The sequence below is a fragment of the Jaculus jaculus genome, chromosome 19 (genome assembly GCF_020740685.1).
Source record: "Jaculus jaculus isolate mJacJac1 chromosome 19, mJacJac1.mat.Y.cur, whole genome shotgun sequence".
Taxonomy (NCBI): Eukaryota; Metazoa; Chordata; class Mammalia; order Rodentia; family Dipodidae; genus Jaculus; species Jaculus jaculus.
The window spans coordinates 37,551,278-37,574,838 of NC_059120.1; the positions used below are offsets into that span (position 1 = coordinate 37,551,278).

The 23,561-nt window shown below is 43.4% G+C and overlaps 1 protein-coding gene across 2 annotated transcripts; it reads left to right on the forward strand.

Annotated features, from left to right (window-relative positions):
- Window positions 1–905: 905 nt before the first annotated feature.
- Sike1 (suppressor of IKBKE 1) lies at window positions 906–12,773 on the forward strand. 2 transcript variants are annotated; one of them, XM_045138805.1, is made up of 5 exons: window positions 909–1,108; window positions 1,269–1,374; window positions 3,505–3,647; window positions 8,530–8,643; window positions 11,368–12,773. In XM_045138805.1, the coding sequence occupies exons 1-5, from the start codon at window positions 950–952 to the stop codon at window positions 11,467–11,469; spliced, it is 624 nt and encodes a 207-aa protein (XP_044994740.1). In that variant the 5' UTR covers window positions 909–949; the 3' UTR covers window positions 11,470–12,773. The 2 variants fall into 2 exon arrangements, with proteins under 2 accessions (XP_044994741.1, XP_044994740.1); XM_045138806.1 differs by lacking the exon at window positions 8,530–8,643 and having other exon boundaries at window positions 906–1,108.
- The last annotated feature ends 10,788 nt before the right edge of the window (window positions 12,774–23,561 follow it).

Sequence of the window (23,561 nt, forward strand, 5' to 3'; positions counted from 1 at the left end):
TTTTTTTTTCAATCTCTGTGAATGTAGGGGTAGAGGGCCTTTATCCTTACATGGCCCATGTAGCTGCAGATCTGCCTCAAAATGTGAACATAGGGAAAATTAATGATCTGTGCATAACATTCTCCCTACACACTGATGTTAGATGAAAAATACCGATATTTTAAAAAGGGGGTGGGGAAGGAAAGGAGGGGAAGTTGGTTCCATCTTAGCTTCTTCACAGCCTCTCTTTCCACACATTCCACACAGTCTGATACTAAAAAGACTGCGTGTGGTAGTAGATTTTTGTTTGCAGTGAAGTCCTGGGAAAAGACGGATTTGTCCTCCTCCTCTCTCCTACTCCTCCTTCTCAAAACATCTCAAAATACAAAATTTAAAAAAAAAAAAAATACAGCCGGGCGTGGTGATGGACGCCTTTAATCCCAGCACTGGGGAGGCACAGGTAGGAGGATCGCCCTGAGTTCTTCGAGGCCACCCTGAGACTACATAGTGAATTCCAGGTCAGCCTGGGCTAGAGCGAGACCCTACCTCAAAAATAACAATAACAACAACAAAAAAGAAACCCTAGAGTTTTCAGATGGTGCATGCTCCTCAAAGCCCTCTTTCTCCAACGAACAGCGCATTCCAGACAGAAACAGTTTGATCAAAGGACACACCACGGGAACCTAAGCCAGAAGGTAAGGAGACGGTGGCACGGAACCAGCTAGACTCGGGGATGCACGGCCCTGAGCCCCGGGCGTGGCGAGGGCAGGCCGGGCTCCAGCCCAGCGCCGCGGCCCAGAAACCGCCAGTCCGGGCCGCGCAACCCACGGCGCCCACCGCGCAGGCGCACACCGGCCGCCCGGCGCCTTTTAAACGTGCCCGGAAGTGACGCGCGCGACGCGGTGACAGGCTGCGGGAGCTCCGAGCGAATCGCCGCGGCCGACGCGGCCGCCTCGGGTCCTGGGCCGCGATGAGCTGCACGATCGAGAAGATCCTGACGGACGCCAAGACGCTGCTGGACCGGCTGCGGGAGCACGATGCGGCCGCCGAGTCGCTGGTGGACCAGTCGGCCGCGCTGCACCGGCGGGTGGCCGCGATGCGGGAGGCGGGGACGGCGCTCCCCGAGCAGGTCAGGCTCCGGCGGGGTCGGCACGCCGGCGGGGCGCGGGCGGGCTCGCTCTCCCCGGGGCTCCGGGCGGCGGCGGGAGCTTCCCGCGGGCTCGGGGCCGAGTCGTGCCCCGGAAGCGCCACCTGCGGTTTTGTTTACCCGGCGCTCTGTCTCCGTGCAGTATCAAGAAGAGGCATCCGACGTGAAGGAAATGTCCAAATATAAACCTCACATTTTGCTGTCTCAAGAGAATACACAGATTAGAGACTTGCAACAGGAAAACAAAGGTCAGTCGGTACCTTTTTGTGTAGCTACGATTTTGTTCATAGCTGGTAACAGTTTGAAAGTTCTTGCAAAAGTGCCGTAACAGTTCACAAAAGTACACATCTTATATTCAGGCCAATACTTTTTTTTTTTTTTTCTTTTTCGAGGTAGGGTTTTGCTCGTGCCTAGGCTGACTTGGAATTCACTGTGTAGTCTCAGGGTGGCCTTGAACTCACGGTGATCTTCCCTACCTCTGCTTAGCAAGTGCTGGGATTAAAGGCGTGCGCCACCGCGCCCGGCCAGGCCAATACTTTTTGATGAGAGGGTCACCCAGGAAAAATAATACCCTTCTTAAGATGATCTAAGTAGTGCCCTTAAAAGACCTTAGGGGGCTAGAAAGATAGCTTAGAGGTTAAGGCATTTACCTGGAAAGGCAAAGGACTGAGGTTCGGTTACTCAGTACCCACATAAGCCAGATGCACAAAGTGATGCACGCGTCTGGAGTCCATTTGCAGTGGCTAAAGGCCCTGGTGCACCCATTCTCCCTCTCTCTGCCTCTGTCAAATAACACCTGCTTCGTAGAGTCGTATTAGTGGATGGCTTTTGTTAAAGCATGCCAGATGGAGGCTTGTATAACAAAATTTCATACTCTTGAAATTAATATTTAATGTTAACTACAATAAACACAGTTAAGGTTGCAGGTTTATGTACCTGTTCAAGGTGGAATGTGTACTAAACCTCAAGGCATACATGCTTGGGGCTGATAATGACAGTAGTGTGATACTTGTCAATCATTATACAGAAGGCTTTAACATCTGCCATCTCACTATATCCTCATTTCTTCAATTTGAGGTTGTCAAACCAAGTATTTACACAGTGTAATTACAAAATAGGCGCAGGGCTGGAGACATGGCTTAGCAGTTAAGCACTTGCCTGTGAAGCCTAAGGACCCCGGTTTGAAGTCTGGAGTCGAGTCTGGAGTTCATTTGCAGTGGTTGGAGGCCCTGGCATGCCCATTCTTTCTTTCTCTCTCTATGTCACTCTCAAATTAAAAAAAAAGACTAGTATTACAAAAAAAGAAATAGGTGCCAGGCATGGTGGCGCACACCTTGGGAGGCAGAGGTAGGAGGATCACCATGAGTTTGAGGCCACCCTGAGACTACATAGTGAATTACAGGACAGCCTGGGCTATAGCAAAATCCTACCTCAAAAAAAAAAAAAAAAAGAAGAAGAAGAAGAAGAAGAAAGAAAGAAGCTCAGAAAAATTACAGAACTGATCTCAAATCCTCTGATATATCCCATGTTATTTCTACCAGACTAGGCTGCTTTTGCCTAGAAAGTTACTTTTTTTTTTTTTTTTTAAGGAGCATGCCAGGGTCTCTTGCAAACAAATACCAAATGCTTGGTCACTTTTTTTTGTCTGGTTTTACATGGGTACTGGAGAATGGAACCCAAGGCAGCAGGCTTTGTAAGCAACCACCTTTAACTACTGAGCCTTATACCCAGACCTTATTTTTCTGTTTTAGGTGGTGGAAGTTGTTTTTTTTTTTTTTTTTAATAATTCACATATGTTGATAATGTATTTTGATCATATCCTCCTCCCATTCCCACTAAACATTTACTCTTCTTGGGCTGGCACAATGGTTTAGTGGTTAAGGCACTTGCCTGCAAAGCCAAAGGACCCAGGTCCCATTCTTCAGTACCCATGTAAGTCAGATGCACAAGGTGGCACATGCATCTGGAGTTTGTTTGCAGCAGCTGGAGGCCCTGGTGCACCCGTTCTCTCTTTTTCTCTCAAATAAGTAATAAGTTTTGAAAAATTTAAAAAGCCAGGTGTGGTGGCGTATGCCTTAAATCCCAGCACTTGGGAGGTAGAGGTAGGAGGATCGCCTTGAGTTTGAGGCCACCCTGAGACCTCATAGTGTGTCTAAGGTCAGCCTGGGCCAGAGCAAGACCCTACCTCAAAAAACTGGAAAAAAAAAAATCTTTAAAAAAAGGTTAGTTTCATTTAGACTTTATTCATTTTGATGAGCTTAAATACTGATTTACAAATTGGGTTCATACTATTCCTATGGAGTGTCAGATCTGGCTGTTAAGAGGTTGGCTTTAAGATCTCTCACAGACATTCACAAGTCATTTTGCTTCTCTGTTAGAGCTGTGGGTCTCCTTGGAGGAACACCAGGACGCTTTAGAACTCATCATGAGCAAGTACCGGAAACAGATGCTGCAGTTCATGGTGGCTAGAAAAGCGGTAGATGCCGAACCAGTTCTGAAAGCTCACCAGACACACTCTGCAGTAAGAAACGCTATGAGCAAATTATTCCTGGACTGAAGTGAAATCGTGATCCCTCTGTGTTATTTTGCTATGGTTTTGTTAAGATGTGAATAAGAAGGAAATGAATGGCTGCACAGGTCCTTTTGAGGACCTCACCAAGATCTTTTTAAGAGTGTTGATGAGCACGTAAGGCTGAGGCAGGAAGTTAAGAGTGTTGATGAGCACAGAAGGCTGAGGCAGGAAGACCGCGAGTTCTGGGACAGCTTGGGCTATGTCGAGAGTCTCTTCCACCAAACATAATGGTGCTCAGTGAATTCTTGGTTGGGTATTATTTGTTCTTTTACAAAACTATAAGCTCTTTAGTTATAAGGAGCCTGAATTTACATTATTTTTTATTTTTATTTATTTATTTGAGAGCGACAGAGAGAGAAAGAGGCAGAGAAACAGAGAGAATGGGCGCGCCAGGGCCTCCAGCCACTGCAAACGAACTCCGGACGCGTGCGCCCCCTTGTGCATCTGGCTAACGTGGGTCCTGGGGAATCAAGCCTCAAACCAGGGTCCTTAGGCTTCACAGGCAAGCGCATAACTGCTAAGCCATCTCTCCAGCCCTGAATTTACATTTTATTGCTAACATAGTACCTGGATTATAGCAGGCAGTCAGTAAATCTTTAAATTCATCATAATGGGTATGGTTGCACATACCTTTAATAAGAGCATTCAGGAGGCAGAAGTAGGAGGATTGCCATGAGTTCGAGGCCATCCTGTGACTACATAGTGAATTCTAGGTCAGCCTGAGCTAGAGTGAGACCCTACCTTGAAAGAGCTAAATAAATAAATAAATTCATCATACTGAGTTACAAGGGGAGGAAAAGCTGTTTTTTTGTTTTGTTTTGTTTTGTTTTGTTTGAGAGGTAAGGTTTTACTATTTTTTTAGATATTTTATTGAATTAAGGTATTTGATTTGAGAGAAAAAGACAGAGATAATGAAGCAGATATAGAGAGTGAGTATGAGTATGCCAGGGCCTCCTGTCACTGCATAGAAAATCCAAAAGCATGCTCCACCTTGTGCATCTGGCTTTACATGGTACTGCAGTCAGGTTCGCATTGCTGGTAGAAATCACCCAACCAAGAGCAGCTTCTAGGAAAAGGAGGTTTGTTTTGGCTTACAGGCTTGAGAGGGGAGCTCCATGATGGCAGGGAAAACCGTGGCATGAGCAGAGGGTGGACATCACCCCCTGGCCAACATAAGGTGGACAATAGCAACAGGAGAGTGTGCCCAACACTGGCATGGGGGAACTGTCTATAACACCCATAAGCCCACCCCCAACAATACACTTCCTCCTGGAGGTGTTAATTCCTAAATCTCCATCAGCTGGGAACCTAGCATTCAGAACACGTAAGTTCATGGGGAACACCTGAATCAATCCACCACACATGGGTACTGAGAAATTGAACCCAGGCTATCAGGCTTTGCAAGCAAGCATATTGAATCACTGAGCCATCTCTCCAGACCATTTTTTAAATTAATTTTTAAAATATTTTTATTTAGAAGCTGGGCTTGGTAGCACACGCCTTTAATCCCAGCACTTGGGAGGCAGAGGTAGGAGGATTGCTGTGAGTTTGAGGCCACCCTGAGACTACATAGTGAATTCCAGGAGAGCCTGAGCTAGAGTGAAACCGTACCTCAGGGATATGAACATATATGTATATATGTATGTGTGCATATATATGTATGTATGTATGTATATTTGCAAGCAGAGAGAGATTAACTTTTTGTTGTTGTTTGTTTTTTGGTTTTTCAAGGTAGGGTCTCATCTTAGCCCAGGCTGACCTAGAGTTCACTCTGTAGTCTCAGGGTGGCCTCAAACTCACAGCAATCCTCCTACCTTTAATCCCAGCACTTGGGAGGCAGAGGTAGGAGGATTGCCATGAGTTCAAGGCCACCCTGAAACTACACAGTGAATTCCAGATCAGTCTGGACTAGAGTGAGATCCTACCTCAAAAAACCAAAAAAAAATAAATTAAAAAAACAAAAAATGTAATAATTTTATTGCTGGGTGTGGTGATGATGCACGTCTTTAATCCCAACACTTGGTAGGTGGTGGTAGGAGGATCACCATGAGTTTGAGGCCAGCCTGAGATTATATAGTAAATTCTAGGTCAGCCTGGGCAAGAGCAAGACCCTACCTCAAAAAACTATATATATATATATATATATATATATGTATGTATGTATGTATGTATGTATGTATGTATGTGTATATATATATATATTTATTTATTTATTTATTTATTTATTTTATTTTTTGAGAGAGAATGGTCACATCAGGGCCTCCTGACATTGCAAATGAACTCCAGATACATGTACCACTTTGTGCATCTGGCTTTATGTGGGTACTGGGAATTGAACCCATGTTGTCAGGCTTTACAGGCAAGTGCCTTTAACTGATGAGCATCTCTCTAACCCCTCTTTTTCTTAATGGCCAGTTTCCACACTTTGGTTGCTTATGATTTAATTTGAAAACACAGTCATTCTTTGTTTGAAGAATATTTCCTAGTTGTCACTGTAGTACATGTATATAGATCATTGAATCTTTGCCTAATAGACTGGACCCTTAGTATTTGCTACAGAGAAATGTAATGAAAAATACATTTTATTAGATGCATTTTACTGACTTAAAATATTTAGGAAACTGGGATTTTTTGACTACTTGAATGGATTTCTTTCTTTCTTTTTAATTTATTTGAGAGCAATAGAGAGAGAAAGAGGCAGTTAGATAGAGAGAGAATGGGTACACCAGGGCCTCCAGCCACTGTAAATGAACTCCTGATGCATCTGCCCCCTTGTACATCTGGCTTATGTGGGTCCTGGGGAATCTAACCTGGAACTGGGGTCCTTAGGCTTCACAGGCAAGCACTTAACTGCTAAGCCATCTCTCCAGCCCTCGAATGGATTTCCTTTGGAAGAGAAAATTTTTATTTTCTTCAGAGAAGAAAATTTGGACACAAGAATTTATTTCATGTAGGAACACTTTCTAAGACAATTCCAAAGATAAAGATAAAAATCCCAAAGATAAATCATGTACTGTTGTAAGCTATCTACCCATAAAAGTATAAATTTAAGTTAAATAGTAATTTAGATATGGTATCTATTATCCAATAGATAGACTTCAGTTGACTTTTTGTTCTATTCTTTGGTATTTTTTTTATGAAAGAGAAAGAAAGAGAGAGAGAATTGGTGCACCAGGGCTTCGAGCCACTGCAGTCAAATTCCAGATGCATGCACCATCATGTACGCATGTGTGACCTTGCGCACTTGCATCACCTTGTGCATCTGGCTTACATCTGGAGATGGTCTGGAGAGATGGGTACTTTAGGCTTCACATGCAAATGCCTTAAGCACTAAGCCATCTCTCCAGCCCATTGTTTTGATTTTATTTTTTTAAGATTAGATTTCTTTTCTAACCTTTCCTCTTTTTTTATATATATATTTTTAAATTATTTATTTATTTATTTGAGAGCGACAGACACAGAGAGAAAGACAGATAGAGGGAGAGAGAGAGAATGGGCACGCCAGGGCTTCCAGCCTCTGCAAATGAACTCCAGACGCGTGCGCCCCCTTGTGCATCTGGCTAACGTGGGACCTGGGGAACCGAGCCTCGAACCGGGGTCCTTAGGCTTCACAGGCAAGCGCTTAACCGCTAAACCATCTCTCCAGCCCATTGATTTTATTTTTTTAGATATGGTCTCACTGTAGCCCAGACTGATCTGAAATTCACTATGTAGTCTCAGGGTGGCCTTGAACTCATATTCCTACAACCTTTGCCTCCCAAGTGCTGGGATTGAAGACGTTTGCTACCAAACCTGACAAGTTTAATATTATTACTTATTTATTTGCAAGCAGAAAGAGAAGAGAGAGAGTGAGTGAGAATGGGCCACTGCTTACTAACAGATACATGTACCACATTGTGCAACTGTCTTTATGTGGGGCTGGGGAATTGAACCTGGGGTCATTCGGCTTTGCAGGCAAGTGCTTTAACTGCGGAACCATCTCTCCACCCTCCCCCCTTTTATTGTTTTGTTTTGGGGGGTTTTTTTGAGGTAGGGTTGTACTCTAGCCCAAGCTGACCTGGAATTCACTATGTAGTCTCAGGGTGGCCTCATACTCATGGCAGTCCTCCTACCTGTGCCTCCCTAGTGCTGGGATTAAAAAGGCATGTGCCACCACACCCAGCCCTCCACCCTTTTTGAGACATATAGCCAGTGCTGGCCTCGAACTCACTATATAGCTAAGGGACTACTTAAACTTTTGATCCTCTTGCTCCTATCTCACAAATACTGGGATTACAAATGTGACCCAGCTAAGAGCTTTTTTTTTTCCTCCCTTGAAGCCAGGTTTGATTGTGTAGTCCAGGCTGGCCTCCAACTCCTGATAGTCCTGCCTTAGCCTTCCAAATGCTGTGGGTACATATCTGACTATTAATTGCTTTTTTGAAAATGGGAATTTTTTGGAATACCAACCACAAGCCTACTTTATTCTGCCTCAGATTGTAGTGTAATCCTAGTGTGCTTTCTGTAGTGTGGATGAAATGAACTCTTACCCTGTTAACAGTTTTATTTCTTTAAGGTAAGCTTTTTTGTGGGGGGGGGGGGCCTTGGTTTTTTGAGGTAGGGTCTCACTCTAGCCCAGGCTGACCTGGAGTTAACTATGTAGTCTGAAGGTGACCTTGAACTCAAGGCGATCCTCCTACCTCTGCATCCCAAGTGCTGGGACTAAAGGTGTGCACTACCACACCTAGCTAAGGTAAGTTTTTTAAAATAAACTATAAAACATTGTCGTGTATATGTTGTCATGCTCTTCATATTTGTAAAAAATATCACTTTTTTCATCTTATTTTCATAGGAAATTGAAAGTCAGATTGACAGAATCTGTGAAATGGGAGAAGTGATGAGGAAAGCAGTTCAGGTGGATGATAACCAGTTTTGTAAGATTCAGGAAAAACTAGCCCAGTTAGAGGTAAGATGGTTGCTTTTTAGGTCCACAGTTTTTTTAAAAGTTTCTATAAAGTTTGGGACATACACAGTCACCATCTTCTCACTGCAGTGGAGGGTCTCACCATATAGCCCAGCCTGGCCCACAACTCTATAAACCTTCCTGCCTCAGCCTTCCAAGTACAAGCTGTGTAAATGTGTGCTCACGATTTAAGATCAAAATTCCTCCTTAATACCCTTGTCAGGAAGGGAAATGTAGTAAACAGCAGTCAGTGAAAACATCCATTGTGTACTGGGGGGAAGTTGAGATTGTTCCGATAAGGAAGGTAGAATGGAGCAGGTTGTAAATGAACTGAAACCCCTCATCTAGCATAATAGGGCGTCAGATAGAAAGAACAGCTCAGGGGGACTGGGGAGATGGCTCAGCAGCTAAGGCGCTTGCCTGCAAAGACCATTAGCCTGAGTTTAATTCCCCAATGCCCATGAAAGCCAGATGCACAAACCGAGGCATGCCTGTGGAGTTCATTTGAAACCTAGGTCTCATCTCTCCTATCTTTCTTTCTCTTTCTCAAATAAATAAAAATATTTAACTTAATAAAGAATCAGGCATGATAGTGCACGCCTTTAATCCCAGCACTCGGGAAACAGAAGTAGGAGAATCACCGTGAGTTCAAAGTCATTTTGAGACTACATAGTGAATTCCAGGTCAGCCTGGGCTAGAGTGAGACCCTACCTTGAAAAAAGAAAGGAAGGAAGGAAGAGAAAGGAAAGGAGAGGAAGGAAGGGTGAGGCATGAAGTGCATGAAAAAATAGATAAAAGTGTTACCAGCAAGGCATAGTGGTGTATAGCTATTATCCCAGCATGTGGAAACTGAGACACCAGGATCATGTATTTGAGACCAGTTTGGGCTATATAGTGAAACCTCTGTCTCTCTCATACACACACACACACACACACACACACACACACACACACACACGCACACACACACATACACACACACACTTAGGGTTACTTGTATGAGCATTGTTTAGTAGTTTGTTTGTTTTAATAAACATTTTTATTATTTATTTGGGAGAGAGGCAGATAGAGAAAGAGAGAGAATGGGCACACCAGGGTCTCCAGCCACTGCAAACAAACTCCAGACACATGTACCAGCATGTGCATCTGGCTTACATGGGTTCTGGAGAATTGAACAAAGGTCCTTTGGCTTTGCAAGCAAGCACTTTATCCACTAAGACATCTCTCCAGCCATGGTGGATATTTTTTGATGAATTTTTTGTTTCTTATTTGTTTTGTTGGGGGGTTGGGTTGTGGCTTTTTTGTTAGGTTGGTTGGTGTGATGGTTTTTTTGGAGGCAGGGTCTCACTCTAGCCCAGGCTGATCTGGAACTCACTGCAATACTACCTCAGCCTCCTGAGTGCTGTAATTGTAGGCCTGAGCCATGATGCTGGTTGGGTCAGGGATTATTTACTAGAGTATAGGCAATTTGCCAGTAGCTTTATCACTGAAGAACATGGCTCCCCTGCTGTGTTTTTCTTCTTTGTCATCCTAATACTTGGCATGTAGAAATTACTCATCAAATGTTGAATGAATAAACAAGTTGTCAAGAAATTTTCACCAGACATGGTGGAGCACGCCTTTAATCCCAGATTTTGGGAGGCAGAGGTAGGAGGATTACCATGAGTTCAAGGCCACCCTGAGACTAAATAGTGAATTCCAGTTCAGCCAGGGCTAGAGTGAGACCCTACCTCAGAAAAACAAATAAATAAATAAATAAATTCCCAACTAGTGGGGTTTTTGTTTCCTTAAAAAAAAAATTGGGGGGAGCTGGAGAGATGGCTTAGCAGTTAAGCGTTTGCCTGTGAAGCCTAACAGCCCTGGTTCAAGTCTGGATTGCCCAGGACCCACGTTAGCCAGATGCACAAAGGGGCGCACCCATCTGGAGTCCGTTTGCAGTGGCTAGAAGCCCTGGTGCACCCACTCTCCTCTCTCTCTCTCTCTCTTTCTCTCTCTCTCTCTCTCTCTGCCTCTTTCTCTTTCTGTCTTTTGCTCTCAAATAAATAAGTAAAAATAAACAAAAAACAATTTTTTTTAAGCCAGGCATAGTGGTGCACACTTTTAATCCCAGCACTCAGGAGGTAGAGGTAGAAGGACTGCTGTGTTTGAGGCCACTCTGAGACTATGTAGTGAGTTCCAGGTCAGCCCAGGCTAGAGTGAGACCCTACCTCAGAAAACAAAAAAAAAATTTTTTAGGTTTTTAAGTATTTTATTTATTTATTGGAGGGGAGGAAGAGGCAAATAAGAGAGAATGGGTGTACCAGTGCCTCCAGCCACTGTAAACAACCTCCAGCCACATGCACTACCTTGTGCACCTAGCTTTTACATGGGTACTGGGGAATCAAACCTGAATCGTCAGACTTCTCGGGCAAGCACTTTAACCATTAAGCCATCTCTCCAGTCCCAAAAATTTAAAGCATCTTTTCTGTTCCTGTTCCAAATTATCTTTAGGTACATCTTAGTAATAAAACTACAGGAAATAGGACTGGAGAGATCGCTTCACAGTTAAGACGCTTGGCTGCAGAGCCTAAGAACTCATGTTCCTGTCTCCAGGTCCCACGAACCTACAGTGATGCAAGTGTGCAATCTTACACATGCGCACACATCTGGAGTTTGTCGGCAGGGCCCATTCTCTCTCTCTCAAAACAAATAAAACTACAAGAAATAAACATCTTTTTTTCTTTTCAGCTTGAAAATAAGGAACTTCGCGAATTATTGTCCATCAGCAGTGAGTCTCTTCAGGTCCAAAAGGAAAATTCTGTGGATTCGGCTTCTCAGCCCATCAAATAACTTACAAATGATGGCTGAGGAACATCTGTCACGGAAAGAAGTCGTTGTCTTTCCGTCCAAGTGTGGTCCATTCAGTGTCTGTTTAAAGTGGTTAGGTGCCAGTTTAGAACTTGCACTCGGTGTTGGTTGTCTACAAAACAGTTAAGTGAATTAGTAAAAATATTCAAGTCTCATTGTTCCTCTAAGAGACTACTTTTAATTTTTATTTCTGGGAACCTCAATTTTATACAAACTGTGTTTACAGTTCATTTTTATTTTTCACATCTCTGAAACTTTGAGCATTTTTATTATGAACCAGTAATTTCATTTTACATAGGATTGTGGAATATGCTTCTAAAATTTTTTAAGAGATTTAACTTTTTAAATCTATTTGCCATCAACAATTTCTTGTTTTCATTTGCAAAAGCAATGTGATTTCACAGAACCAGATTGGCAGATTATCTGATTTAAATTGTCCTTCATCCGTGGAGTTTTGATTCTCTCTGGTGCTAGGAGTTGGCACTTGGTGGTCAGGTGTCTTTACTCTCAATTTGAGAGAACCTACTGCTAGTCCCCAGGAAATATACTTGAAAGCTAGTCAACTGGGTTTTTGTTTGTTTCCTCCTTCCAGGAGTAGTACCATCATTGAAAGAATGCTGAGGAACTTGCCCTGTGGATGCACATTCATACATGTGCGCTTAGTTTGAATGTCAGAAGTAAGCTCTATTTAGAGATTAGTTCATTTTCAATTTTGTCCTGCTGGAAAGTCTTCAGCCTAGGTAGTTTAGTGACAAATATAGCCTAGACTTACCTGCATCCTAGTTCATAGGCACTCGATCCCACTGTTCACTATGTACATAACTGATAATGAAAAAGTGCCACTTGCTTGGGCATTTCACTGCCAGCACTGGTAGCTAACGTTTTTATATCTGGGGTTTCTTTTAATGTGGAAGCACTTTATTACCCAAGGAGAGTTATTACACTCATCATGGTGTGCAGACAGTAGCAAGATGACATTGAGCTTCAGGTGCTGGGCAGTCTATGGGATTCAGTCATCAGCTCCATCCCCTATCTCAGTGTGCTCATATTTCAGATTTATAAATACTTCTTGTTGCAGTGTTTGTCCCGAATCAGTTGAAATAATGAATTCTAAACCTGTTAATATTTACCAGTAATATAAAGTACTATACTGTGTGGGAACAGCACTGTATTAAAAAGAGCTATGTGTTGGTGTTTTATATGATTTAAAGTTTCTTTTGTATGCCTCAAAGAACTAATCCAGGTAAAACAATAAAATTTCTCCAGGATGTCCTAAACCCATCTGATCCAAGTAATACCAATGGACTTTGCCTAAAGTAGTGGGTATTCATGAACAGGCATGAGTCATTTAGAATTTGTCAAATTTCTATCAGGTGACCTGCAAAGAATTTGACAGAAAAACACTTGCACTGCCAAGAGTGAGCACTCTGATTTCGTTCCTCGAGTGAACGTTGGCTCTGGCTGTTTGCAGGTCCCCTCCAGGGCAGGTGTCCCATACCATTTGTCAGATGCCATAGCCAGGTTTCATTGAAATTGACAGCATTGTCAAGTAGTTCCTAACCGTATACGCAGAGACCCTTTATTGGCCTTAGTTCCTGTAGAGCTCTTTATGAAATTCTTTACATCTCAGGTATCAAAATCAAATGTTAGCTTTTGCACTGGGGAAATCAAAGGCTTATAGTACACAGCATGCATAGTACAAATTCTGGCTGGTGTTAATACTATAAACACTTGGGAAATTGGGTGGAGGAGGAATGTTCTTTGCTTTGAATACAGATGTTAATATGTCTTTTGCAATAGATGGAGGAATTAGTACAAATATCTTTTCTAGTAAAATCTTTTTGATATTATTAGTTTTACTCAGTAATGAGTCTAATTAGAAAGCATAGAAGATGTTTTCATGTATACAGCAACCTTGCCAAGTATTCATGAGCAAGGTTCCTAAGCAGTTTGTAATTAGCACAGTATGTTCAACAGTATAACCCTATAAATAGTATATTAATAAGGTACAGTAGTACCTTATGCATAATTCAACCACTGAAGATCAATTTCAGTGTTCTTTACAATGCTGTTTACTGACCTACTGAAATAGAGATTTGAGGATGGGATTATAGACTTTATATATTATAATAATCATCCCAGATCATGTCTAAGAATCTCTCATCATTTCCAAGGATACTAGCATAAGAATATGTGTATCTGTGTGCATAGCACTTCACTCCTTATGAATTGAAAAATGAAAAAAACAATGACCCTTTTCAAAGGAAAGTCTGGAAAGGGGAGATAAGCAAATATACATATGTGTCTGAAAATATAGCTCAGTTGGTAGAGTGCTTGCCTAGCATTCACGAAGTCCTGGGTTCAGTCCCAGAAACATAAAGCCAGACCTGGTGACATGCCTGTAATTCTGTCACTCGGGAGGTGGAGGGAGGAGGACCAGAAGTTTAAAGACATCCTTAGGGGCTGGAGAAATGGCTCAGCGGTTAAGGTGCTTGTCTTTAAACCCTAATGATCTGAGTTTGATTCCCCAGTGCCCATGTAAAGCCAAATGTCCAAAGGGTTGCGTACATTTGGAGTTTGTTTGCAACAGCTAGAGGCCCCGGCTCACTCATCCTCCCTCCCTTCCTCTTATTGTCTCTGTCTCTGCTTGCAATGTATTTTTTTTAAGGCATCCTTGCGCTGGAGAGATAGCTTAGCAGTTAAGGCTCTTGCCTGCAAGGCCTAAGGACCCAGATTCAATTCTGTAGGTCCCATGTAAGCCAGATGCACAAGGTGACACACACATCTGGAGTTTGCTTGCAGTGACTAGAGTCCCTAGCACACCCATACTCACTTTCTCTCTCTCTCTCTCTCTCTCTCTCTCTCTCTCTCTGTCTCTCTCTCTCCCTCCCCCTCCCTCCCCCCCGTCTTAAAAATAACTTACTTTTTAGGAAAAAAAAATTAAGACATCCTTAGCTACATAGTGAATTTGAGGCCATCCTGGGCTACATAAAACTCTCTCCAGCCAGGCTTAGTGGTGCACACCTTTAATCCCAGCACTCGGGAGGCAGAGGTAGGAGGATCACTGTGAGTTCAAGGCCACCCTGAGACTACATAGTGAATTCCAGTTCATCCTGGACTAAAGTGAAACCCTACCTTGAAAAACTAAAAAAAGAAAAGCCCTGTCTCCCAAAAGGTCTGAATATAATTATGATACAGTATCGTAAAGCCAGTGTAAGTCTATACAGGAAACAGAAGAAGGACTATTTAGCAAGTTGTAGGGAACTTGTGCTGCAGAAGCAAATGTGGATGGACTGGCAGTAATGATGGCCCTGGGAAGGTCTGTGTTGGGTCCTGATATGTAATCTCCCTTCACTGTACCGCATGTTGTTATCTTCCAGGCACAAGAAGGTTGTGTTTCCAAACTAGAACCAAGATTTAAACCCAGGCGTGCTTACCCACCATATAAAAATGCCTTACAGTGACAAATACTGTAGAGGTCATGGTTCTTGACTAGCAAGACTTGTCCTTACTAAAAAGAAACACCAAGGCTAGAGAGATGGCCTAGCAGTTAAAGTGCTTGCCTGCGAAGCCTAAGAGCGCACGTTGACTCTCCGGGTCCATGTAAGCCAGATGCAGTGACGCAAGCGCTCAATGTTGCACGTGTGCACAACGGTGCGCACACATCTGGAGTTCAACTGTAGTGGCTGGAGGCTTTGGCCTGCCTGTTCTACCCACCTCTCCTTGCAATTGAAAAAAAAAAAGGCCAGTCTGTTTGGCTTGTCTCAAAAAGAAAATTTTTTAAAAAAAGCTGAGCGTGGTGGCGCACGCCTTTAATCCCAGCACTCAGGAGGCAGAGGTTGGAGGATCTCCGAGAGTTCGAGGCCACCCTGAGACTACATAGTTAATTTCAGGTCAGCCTGGACCAGAGTGAGACCCTACTTCTGGGGGGGGGGTTGTACAAGAAAAAGAGAAATGGGGGAGGGAGGTTATTACCATGGGATATTTTTTATAATCATGGAAAATGTTAATAAAAATTGTGAAAAGAAAAACAAAGAATGAGGGCCAAAAACCACATTAAAAAAAAAAAGAGAAAGAGAAACACTACTTACCTGTTGAAAAATATCATGAATTCAATGACATATAATTCTTAGGCATATGTTAGAGTGTTGTAGTTGGAAATATGTATATATGTAATTTAAAGGAACAATGCTGAACTCATGGTTCTGCATAGAAGAAAGGGTGTGCTTCTTTCTTTTCTTACCATATTGGCTTTCATTTTGCAGGCTTTTTTCATATGGTTGCTACAAGGGTACTGCTGTGTGTGATGCCATGACCATGTTGAATGCAAAAAGAGTAGCAAAAAAAAAAAAGTTTTATTTTCAGGTTAAGCTGGGTGTGGTGGCGCACACCTTTAATCCCAGCACTTGGGAGGCAGAAGTAGAATTGCTGTGAGTTTCAGGCCACCCTGGGACTACATAGTGAATTCCAGGTCAGCCTGGGCTGCAGTGAAACCCTACCTCAAAAAAACAAACAAAAATCATTTTAGACCCCCAAAATAACTTGACTGCTGCTCCCACAGTGCATAACCCATAACCCCATAGGGAATACCTGCAACCCCACTGAGAAGGGTCCCCAGCGGAACAGGGGCAGGGACGAGGGGAAAGAGGGTACCGACACATGATGTACCTATACAAAATATGTAAATAATAATAATTTTTTTCCAAGGTGTAGGGTCTTACTGTAGCTCAGGCTGACCTGGAATTCACTATGTAGTCTCAGGCTGGCCTTGAACTCTTGGCGATCCTCCTACCTCTGCCTCCCAGGTGCTGGGATTAAAGGCATGCGCCACCACGCCCAGCAAGAATAATTTTTAAAATTATTTTAAAACGCTGGACTGGAAAAATGGCTCAGTGGTTATAGGCACTTGTTTGCAAAGTCTGATGACCTGGGTTCAAATCCCCAGTATCCATGTAAAGCCAGATGCACAAAGTAGTGCATTTGCTGTGGCTAGAGGCCCTGGTGGGCCCATTCTTCTTTCTCTTTCCCTTCCTCCCTTTCCTCCCTCCCTCTCTTCTGACTACAAAGGCTGCATACATTTCTGCCCCAAATAAAATCAATATTCTGTTAGCAGAGAGAAATAAGATTGAGAAAACAACAGTGCCTAGCTGTTATGTTGTCAAGCCCTTTGATCTTGAGTATAGTTTTTAGCAAGTTTAAATTGTTAGCTAAGGTAATGTTTGAGTCACCCAGAAAATGGGCTGTGTCAGATATCTGCCATTTCTTTTCTGACTACCCAATGTCCTAACATATGTGTAGGGATTCTCTTAACTAGTGAGTCAGGCTTTCTCTCTGCTAAAGAATTTGAGGGGCTGGAGAGATGGCTTAGCAGTTGAGGACTTATGTAAGCCAGACGCACAAGGGGATACATGCGTCTGCAGTTCATTTGCAGTGGCTGAAGACCCTGGCTAGCCCATTCTCTCTCTCCCTCTTTCTGCCTCTTTCTTTCTCTCTCTCTCTCTCTCAAATAAATAAATAAAAATAAAAAGTCCAAAAAGAATTTGAAAGTGCCAGATACATGTTTCCCCACCTCTTTGAAGCTAGAGAGGATGCATCTGCCTTCTGTTTCAAAGTTAGTGATACAATGAAACAGGAGTCAGAACCCTTTCAGGACAGAACACTCACCAGTGACCCTGGCTGTTATGCTTAGCTCTGCAATAGAGCAAGAACAAGTTTGGAGCCCCAGGGTTAGCTAGGTGTGCTGTGTAGGTCTCACTAGGGTCTTCACTCTGATATCATTAGACACTAACCTCCCTTCCTTGTTTGCTTGCTGGCCTGGATATCTTGACAAATCCTTTTAGTGAAATCATTTTTTTTAGCCGGTGTGGTAGCACACGCCTTTAATCTCAGCACTGGGAGGCAGAGGTAGGAGGATCACTGTGAGTTCGAGGCCACCCTGAGACTCCATAGTGAATTTCAGGTCAGCCCGGGCTAGAGTGAGACACTACCTCGGGAAAAAAAAAAAAGAAAAAAATCATTTTTTATTAAAATTAAGAAAGTTAATTGTTAAGAGCATGCATGCATCTGGAGTTTGTTTGCAGTGGTTTGAAAGCCCTGGCATGCCCACTCTCAATTTCTTTCTCTCTTGCTTTCTCAAGAAAAAAAAAAAAAAAAAAACTTTAAAAATTTTTTTGTTTTGTTTTTGAGAGAGAATTGGTGCATCGGCTCCTGCAATTGAACACCAGATGCTTGTGCCACCTAGTGGTCATTTGCAACCTTGCACTTGCCTCACCTTTGTGGGATCTAGAGAGTTGAACTTGGGTCCTTAGGCTTTGCAGGCAAGTGCTTTAACCATTAATCCATCTCTACAGCCCTAAAACATTTTTTAAATTAATCATAATTTTTATAACAGCAATCAACATAAATTTCAGCAATATTTTATGTTATTTTGCATTTAATTCTAATGTAGTATTGGACACTTATAAAATGATATTGTAGCATGCAACTACATTATCAAGCATAATAATTTTCCTAACTTAAAAATTAAAGCATTACCTGTGCTGGGATTTGGGTATGGCTCAGTGGTAGAGTGCTTACCTACCATGTGCAAGACCCTGGCTTAATCCCAAACATCTCTGCCTCCCAAGTACTGGGATTAAAGGCGTGTGCCACCATGCCTGGCTTGTGCATTCTTATTTATCCACTCCTGCTTCATCTCTTTAAAAGCTTTAACCACAGGGCTGGAGAGATGGCTAAGTGGTTAACCACTTGCCTGTGAAGCCTGCAGGCCCTGGTTTGAGGCTCAATTCCCCAGGACCCATGTTAGCCAAATGCACAAGGGGGCGCACATGTCTGGAGTTGGTTTGTAGTGGCTGGAGGCCCTGGCGTGCCCATTCTCCCTCTCTATCTGCCTCTTTCTCTGTCTGTCACTCTCAAATATATAAATAAAATAAAATAAAAATTTTAAAGCTTTAACCACAGGTAAAAAGACCTAAAATATGTATGTATCCCTAAAACCTATTTTCAGTTTTGTTCCTCTATGAACTTTATAGAAATGGCATTTAAGTATATGTAATCTAGGGATTGGATGATTTTTTAATTCAACCCATTTCTAAAATTCTTATATTTTGTTGCATATAGTTGTGATTTTTTTTTATTGTTATGTTTCATTCTGTGATTATAAAACATCCTTAAGAAATACCTATATGTGAGGGCTTAACTCAGTGGTTTAGTGTATGCTCAGTATGCATGGACTCCTGAATTCAACCCAGCACACAAACAAAATAATAAAATAATTTTTAAAGTGTATTGTACTGGCTTTTCTGTCTCTAGCCACCTCACTTATATTAACCACCACAGTTAACATAAGCATATTTTGCAGTTATTTCACTACTGTGTGTCATAAGGACTTTCGGAAGGATTTAGGATTACACACTAAATCAGTGGAAAGGAGACCAGTGATTTGTGGTTTTTGTTTTGTTTTGTTTTTTTTTGGTTTTTTGAGGTAGGATTTCACTCTGGCCCAGGCTGACCTGGAATTAACTATGTAGTTTCAGGGTGGCCTTGAACTCACGGCGATCCTCCTACCTCTGCCCCCCAAGTGCTGGGATTAAAGGCGTGCGCCACCACACCCAGCTTAACAGTGATTTGGTTTTTGTTTGTTTGTTTTTTGTCAGTTTCCTAGCATTCTGAAAACGAAGCAGAGCCAGGTGTGGTGGTTCACAGTTTAATCTCAGCATTGGAGTGATCACTGAGTTTGAAGCCAGCCTGGGCTAAAAGTGAGTTCCAGGTAGAGTTCCAAATAAGTACAGCTATACTCAACATGTCATCTGGCTTGTGTGTTACTTTTCCTGGGGAGTCTGCATTTATTTGCCCCAAATGGAGGGGACAACAGCTGACAAAAGGATTGCTTATACCCCAGTCTGGCATGGTGAACCAAGGAGCTTACTATAGTTATCAACGTGACTATGGGTGTTACGTACTGGAGCAAGGGCAACTTCTAGTGACTACACCACCCACGAGTCTCCTGCCCACCACCCACCCCCAGCAACTGCTGATTCCTTATGTATCCTGGGGAAGAGGAGCAGGCTTGTGAACCTTCCCCTCCTTACACAAAGGAATATTAGTAGATCCAATCTTGTGCAGGTTAACATGGCTATAACAGCCTTGTCAGGTTTGAAGGACAGTTTCACAATACCTCTTCTGAGGTGTTTCCCTGAGCCTTGGAGTTAGTGGTACAAATGTAAATTATTGTGTGAGCATTGGGCCACTCTGCCATACAGTACAGACTACCACTATAGCCACTTTTTACCAGCACTTTGGCCAGTTATGAGTCTCCATAGTAACAAATGTAAAACGAAGTTTTGCCGGGCATGGTGGCACATGCCTTTATTCCCAGCACTCGGGAGGCAGAGGTAGGAGGATCGCTGTGAGTTCGAGGCCACCCTGAGACTCCATAGTGAATTCCAGGTCAGCCTGGGCTAGAGCAAGACCCTACCTCAAAAAACAAACAAACAAAAAAAAGTTTCATTCAAGGCCACCCTGAGATCACATAGTGAATTCCAGGTCAGCCTGGGCTAGAGTGAGACCCTACCTTGAAGAAAAAAAAAAAGTTTCCTCTTCTGTTAATGTGGACAGTAGTGGTAAATTGTAGGTTTATTTTCTTTCTTTATTTGAGAGAGAGAGGCATCAAGAGAATGGGTGCAACAGAGCGTCCAACCACTGCAAACAAGCCCCAGATATGCGCCCCCTTGTGCATTTGGCTTACATGGGTACTGGGGAATTGAACCTGAGTCCCAGGCAGATGGCTTAACCAGTAAGCCATCTCTCCAACCCAGCTATAGGTTTAAAAAGAAATGTTTAGAAGGCAATTTCATAAGCACATCACATTCACTTAACCATAGCAATGGCCTGGCTGGGACCTTTGATTTGACCTGCTATAAGTTTTTACTGTCTTACAGCACCAGCCAATTCCCTCCTATGAAGCAGGCCTTCAATCTGATTGGAAAAAGGTCACATCTGTAACGGTGAGGCCACTATTGCAACAGCAAGCACCTCTTGCTTGCTATGTTGATAGCAAGACCACTGGCAATGGCTCTTCCCCAGCAGCCTGCACAGCTTTTTCAGGCACTATGGAGGCCAGCTCAGTCTCAGCTTGATTTCTCTATTCCTACAACCAGGACATGCGGTATCTTCGGCAACAGGCTCCTTATCATCCAGTTCTGCTGGGAAGATATGATAGGGAAGTGTGCAGAAGCATATGTCTGTGCCCATGTGGATGGAGCCAGGGTGCATCAGGGTTCCACCTCTATCACTCTTCTGCCCTCATTCCCTTGAGTCAGAGTCTCTCACTGAACCTAGAGCTCCCGTTTCTTAGCTAGACTGGATGACCAGAGAACCCCAGCACTCCATGAGACAAGGACTGTATAACTTGAGGCAATATGAAGAATGTCTGCACCTGATGGATGGGTTTACATGAGCCATGAGGGATGCTTGCATGCCTCCCAGTCCTGCTCTTCATGAGGTCTTGTTGAGTACCAGGGACTGGAAGACACCAGGAGAAGGGCAGGCATTATTGCAGGAAGTGGGCATGAGGGCACGTTTCATGTCCAATTCACTATTTCTCCCAGTGCACTTGGACTTACCCCACCCACCCCCATGTCCTCACAGGCCAGGATGAGAGGGTCTTTTGCTTCTTGTTTTAAAAGTCCCAATTCAAACTGGGAATGGTGGCACACACCTTTAATTACAGCACTCGGGAGGCAGAGGTAGGAGGATCGCCATGAATTCAAGGCTACCCTGAGACTCCATAGTGAATTCCAGGTCAGACTGGGCTAGAGTGAGACCCTACCTCATAAAAACAAAAGTCCCAATTCAAGCCAGGCGTGGTGGTGCATGCCTTTAATCCCAGCACTTGGGAGGCAGAGGTAGGAGTATCACCGTGAGTTCGAGGCCACCCTGAGACCTCATACAGAATTCCAGGTCAGCCTGTGCTAAAGTGAGACCCTACCTCGAAAAACCAAAAAAGTCCCAATTCAAAAACAGAGTATTGCCTGATGATCATAGTTTCCCATACTGATCCGTTAAGGCATGACATCAGTTTTTCCTGTCTTTGTATTACAAATATTGGACCTAAAGGGGTATCTTCTGTCATCTCCACCACATTTGCTCCCACCTGACTGATTTCCCTGTTTCCACTTTCCTGCCAAATAAGAGACTGATGTGGAGGATATCACCCACCTGTCCTTTCCAGTTATCATTCTTTTTCATGGGTCGTTTCCTCTGAGCAGATAGCTCAGCCTCGGTTACATGTCTTACCATCAATAGCAAAGACCAAGCAACTGCCACCATAGTCTTTGCTACTCCTGACAATACATTCTATATTCAGAGATTACAATACATTCTGAATCCTTCAGCCATTGCAGGAGAGGTGTCCCTATAGTTACCTGGTGGGCATCATGCACCAAGGAGATGTGCCACTCCATATCCTATGAAGATGTTCTACCCTGATACCTCACTGTCACATGCATATCTCATAGCCCAAATGAGGGCCCTTGTATTTGGTCCTTCACACTGCTCCCTGTTCGTGCTGTGTGACTTTCCCTAGGGAATTGTGCATTCACCTCAGAAAGGGCAACAATGGACCAAAGAAACAATTCCACATGTATAGCTTGATGAACCAGTGAATTTATTGGGGTCATCTACAAGAGCATGGACAACTTAACTGGCAGTTACATGGCCATCGAGTCCACTTTCCCTGGTCCCTAGCAATTATTAATTGCTTCTATAGCCTCAGAAAGAGGAACCCTTCCACAAGAGAATGTTAATAGCCCCATCATGTGATGATTTCATGCAAGTAACAACTGCTGTGACTTCAAGATGGCAGTGGCCATGTGTGGTGGCTTGATTCAGGTGTCCCCCATAAACTCATGTATTCTGAATGCTAGGTCTTCAGCTGGTGGCAATTTGGGAATTGGATCCTCCTGGAGGTAGTGTATTGTTGGGGATGGGCTTATGGGTGTTATAGCCAGCTTCCCCTTGCCAGTGTTTGGCACACTCTCCTGTTCCTGTTGTCCACCTGATGTTAGCCAGGAGGTTATGTCCACCCTCTGCTCATGTCATTGTTTTCCCCTGCCATCATGAGCTTCCCCTCAAATCTTTAAGCCAAAATAATCCATGTTTTCCCACAAGCTGCTCTTTGTTGGGTGTTTTCTGCCAGCAATGTGAACCTGACTGCAACAGTAAAGTTGGTACTGAGAAGTGGGATCATTGCTCCTAGAAACCTGACTGTATGGCTTTTGGCCTTTTGAAGCTAATTTGTGAGAGGAATGTGGAAGGATTTGAAATTTTGGCCTAAGAGATGCTTTGTAAGTACAGCTTGATGGACTGTTCTAGTCAGAATTGAAAGATCTGAATGGACCAAGAATGGACTGTGTAGTTTGGCTTATGAGGGTGAGAAAGCTTTGTCTGCACTGGCATAAAAGCAGTTTGTGTGAGAGGCTTGCTGCATTCTGCTTGCCCATGTCCTGGAAACTGGTACAAGGTTGCATTGCATAAAAACAGACAGGTATGAGCAGATGCAGAGGGACAGGGCACAGAAAAACTGAAATCTTTTGGCCAAAACTGCTGCCTGTTCAGTTGCACTTGTTTGAGAGATTACAACTGTTGAGATTGGATCAGGTGACCTGCATTGGGACAATAGGAAGAATACAGGGTCTTTTGAAGGGGCCTAAGTGCTGAAAGAGTGTCCTGTTCTTCAAAGTCTGCTTTATTCTCCACTAAATTAACAGACTGGCAGCCCACCTGGTATAATGGAATATAACAAATGCAGGAAAGAGAGGATCATTGAATTTGCAACACAGTTTTGTATTTTGGAAGCACACTTGTTGGATTACCTGTGTGGAGGCCCAGTGGAGATGCCAGGACTATGGGATGACTGCCAAGGAGAGCTGCTGGCAACAGATGGTTTTCTGTGAGTAGCCTAGCTGGAGGGACAGAAATGGAACTCCAGAGACTTGTCACTGGTTACAATTAACTTGGAGACTCATCACTGGTTGGAGTTGTTGGACTTGGAGCTACAGAGTTTGATGTTTGCC

Bases quoted from the DNA above. Each gene is read 5' to 3' on its own strand.
- Sike1 (XM_045138805.1), top strand. From the start codon at position 950: ATGAGCTGCACGATCGAGAAGATCCTGACGGACGCCAAGACGCTGCTG. The intron at 1,109-1,268 runs GTCAGGCTCCGG...GTCTCCGTGCAG, and splicing joins GGACGGCGCTCCCCGAGCAG to TATCAAGAAGAGGCATCCGA. The intron at 3,648-8,529 runs GTAAGAAACGCT...TTATTTTCATAG, and splicing joins CTCACCAGACACACTCTGCA to GAAATTGAAAGTCAGATTGA.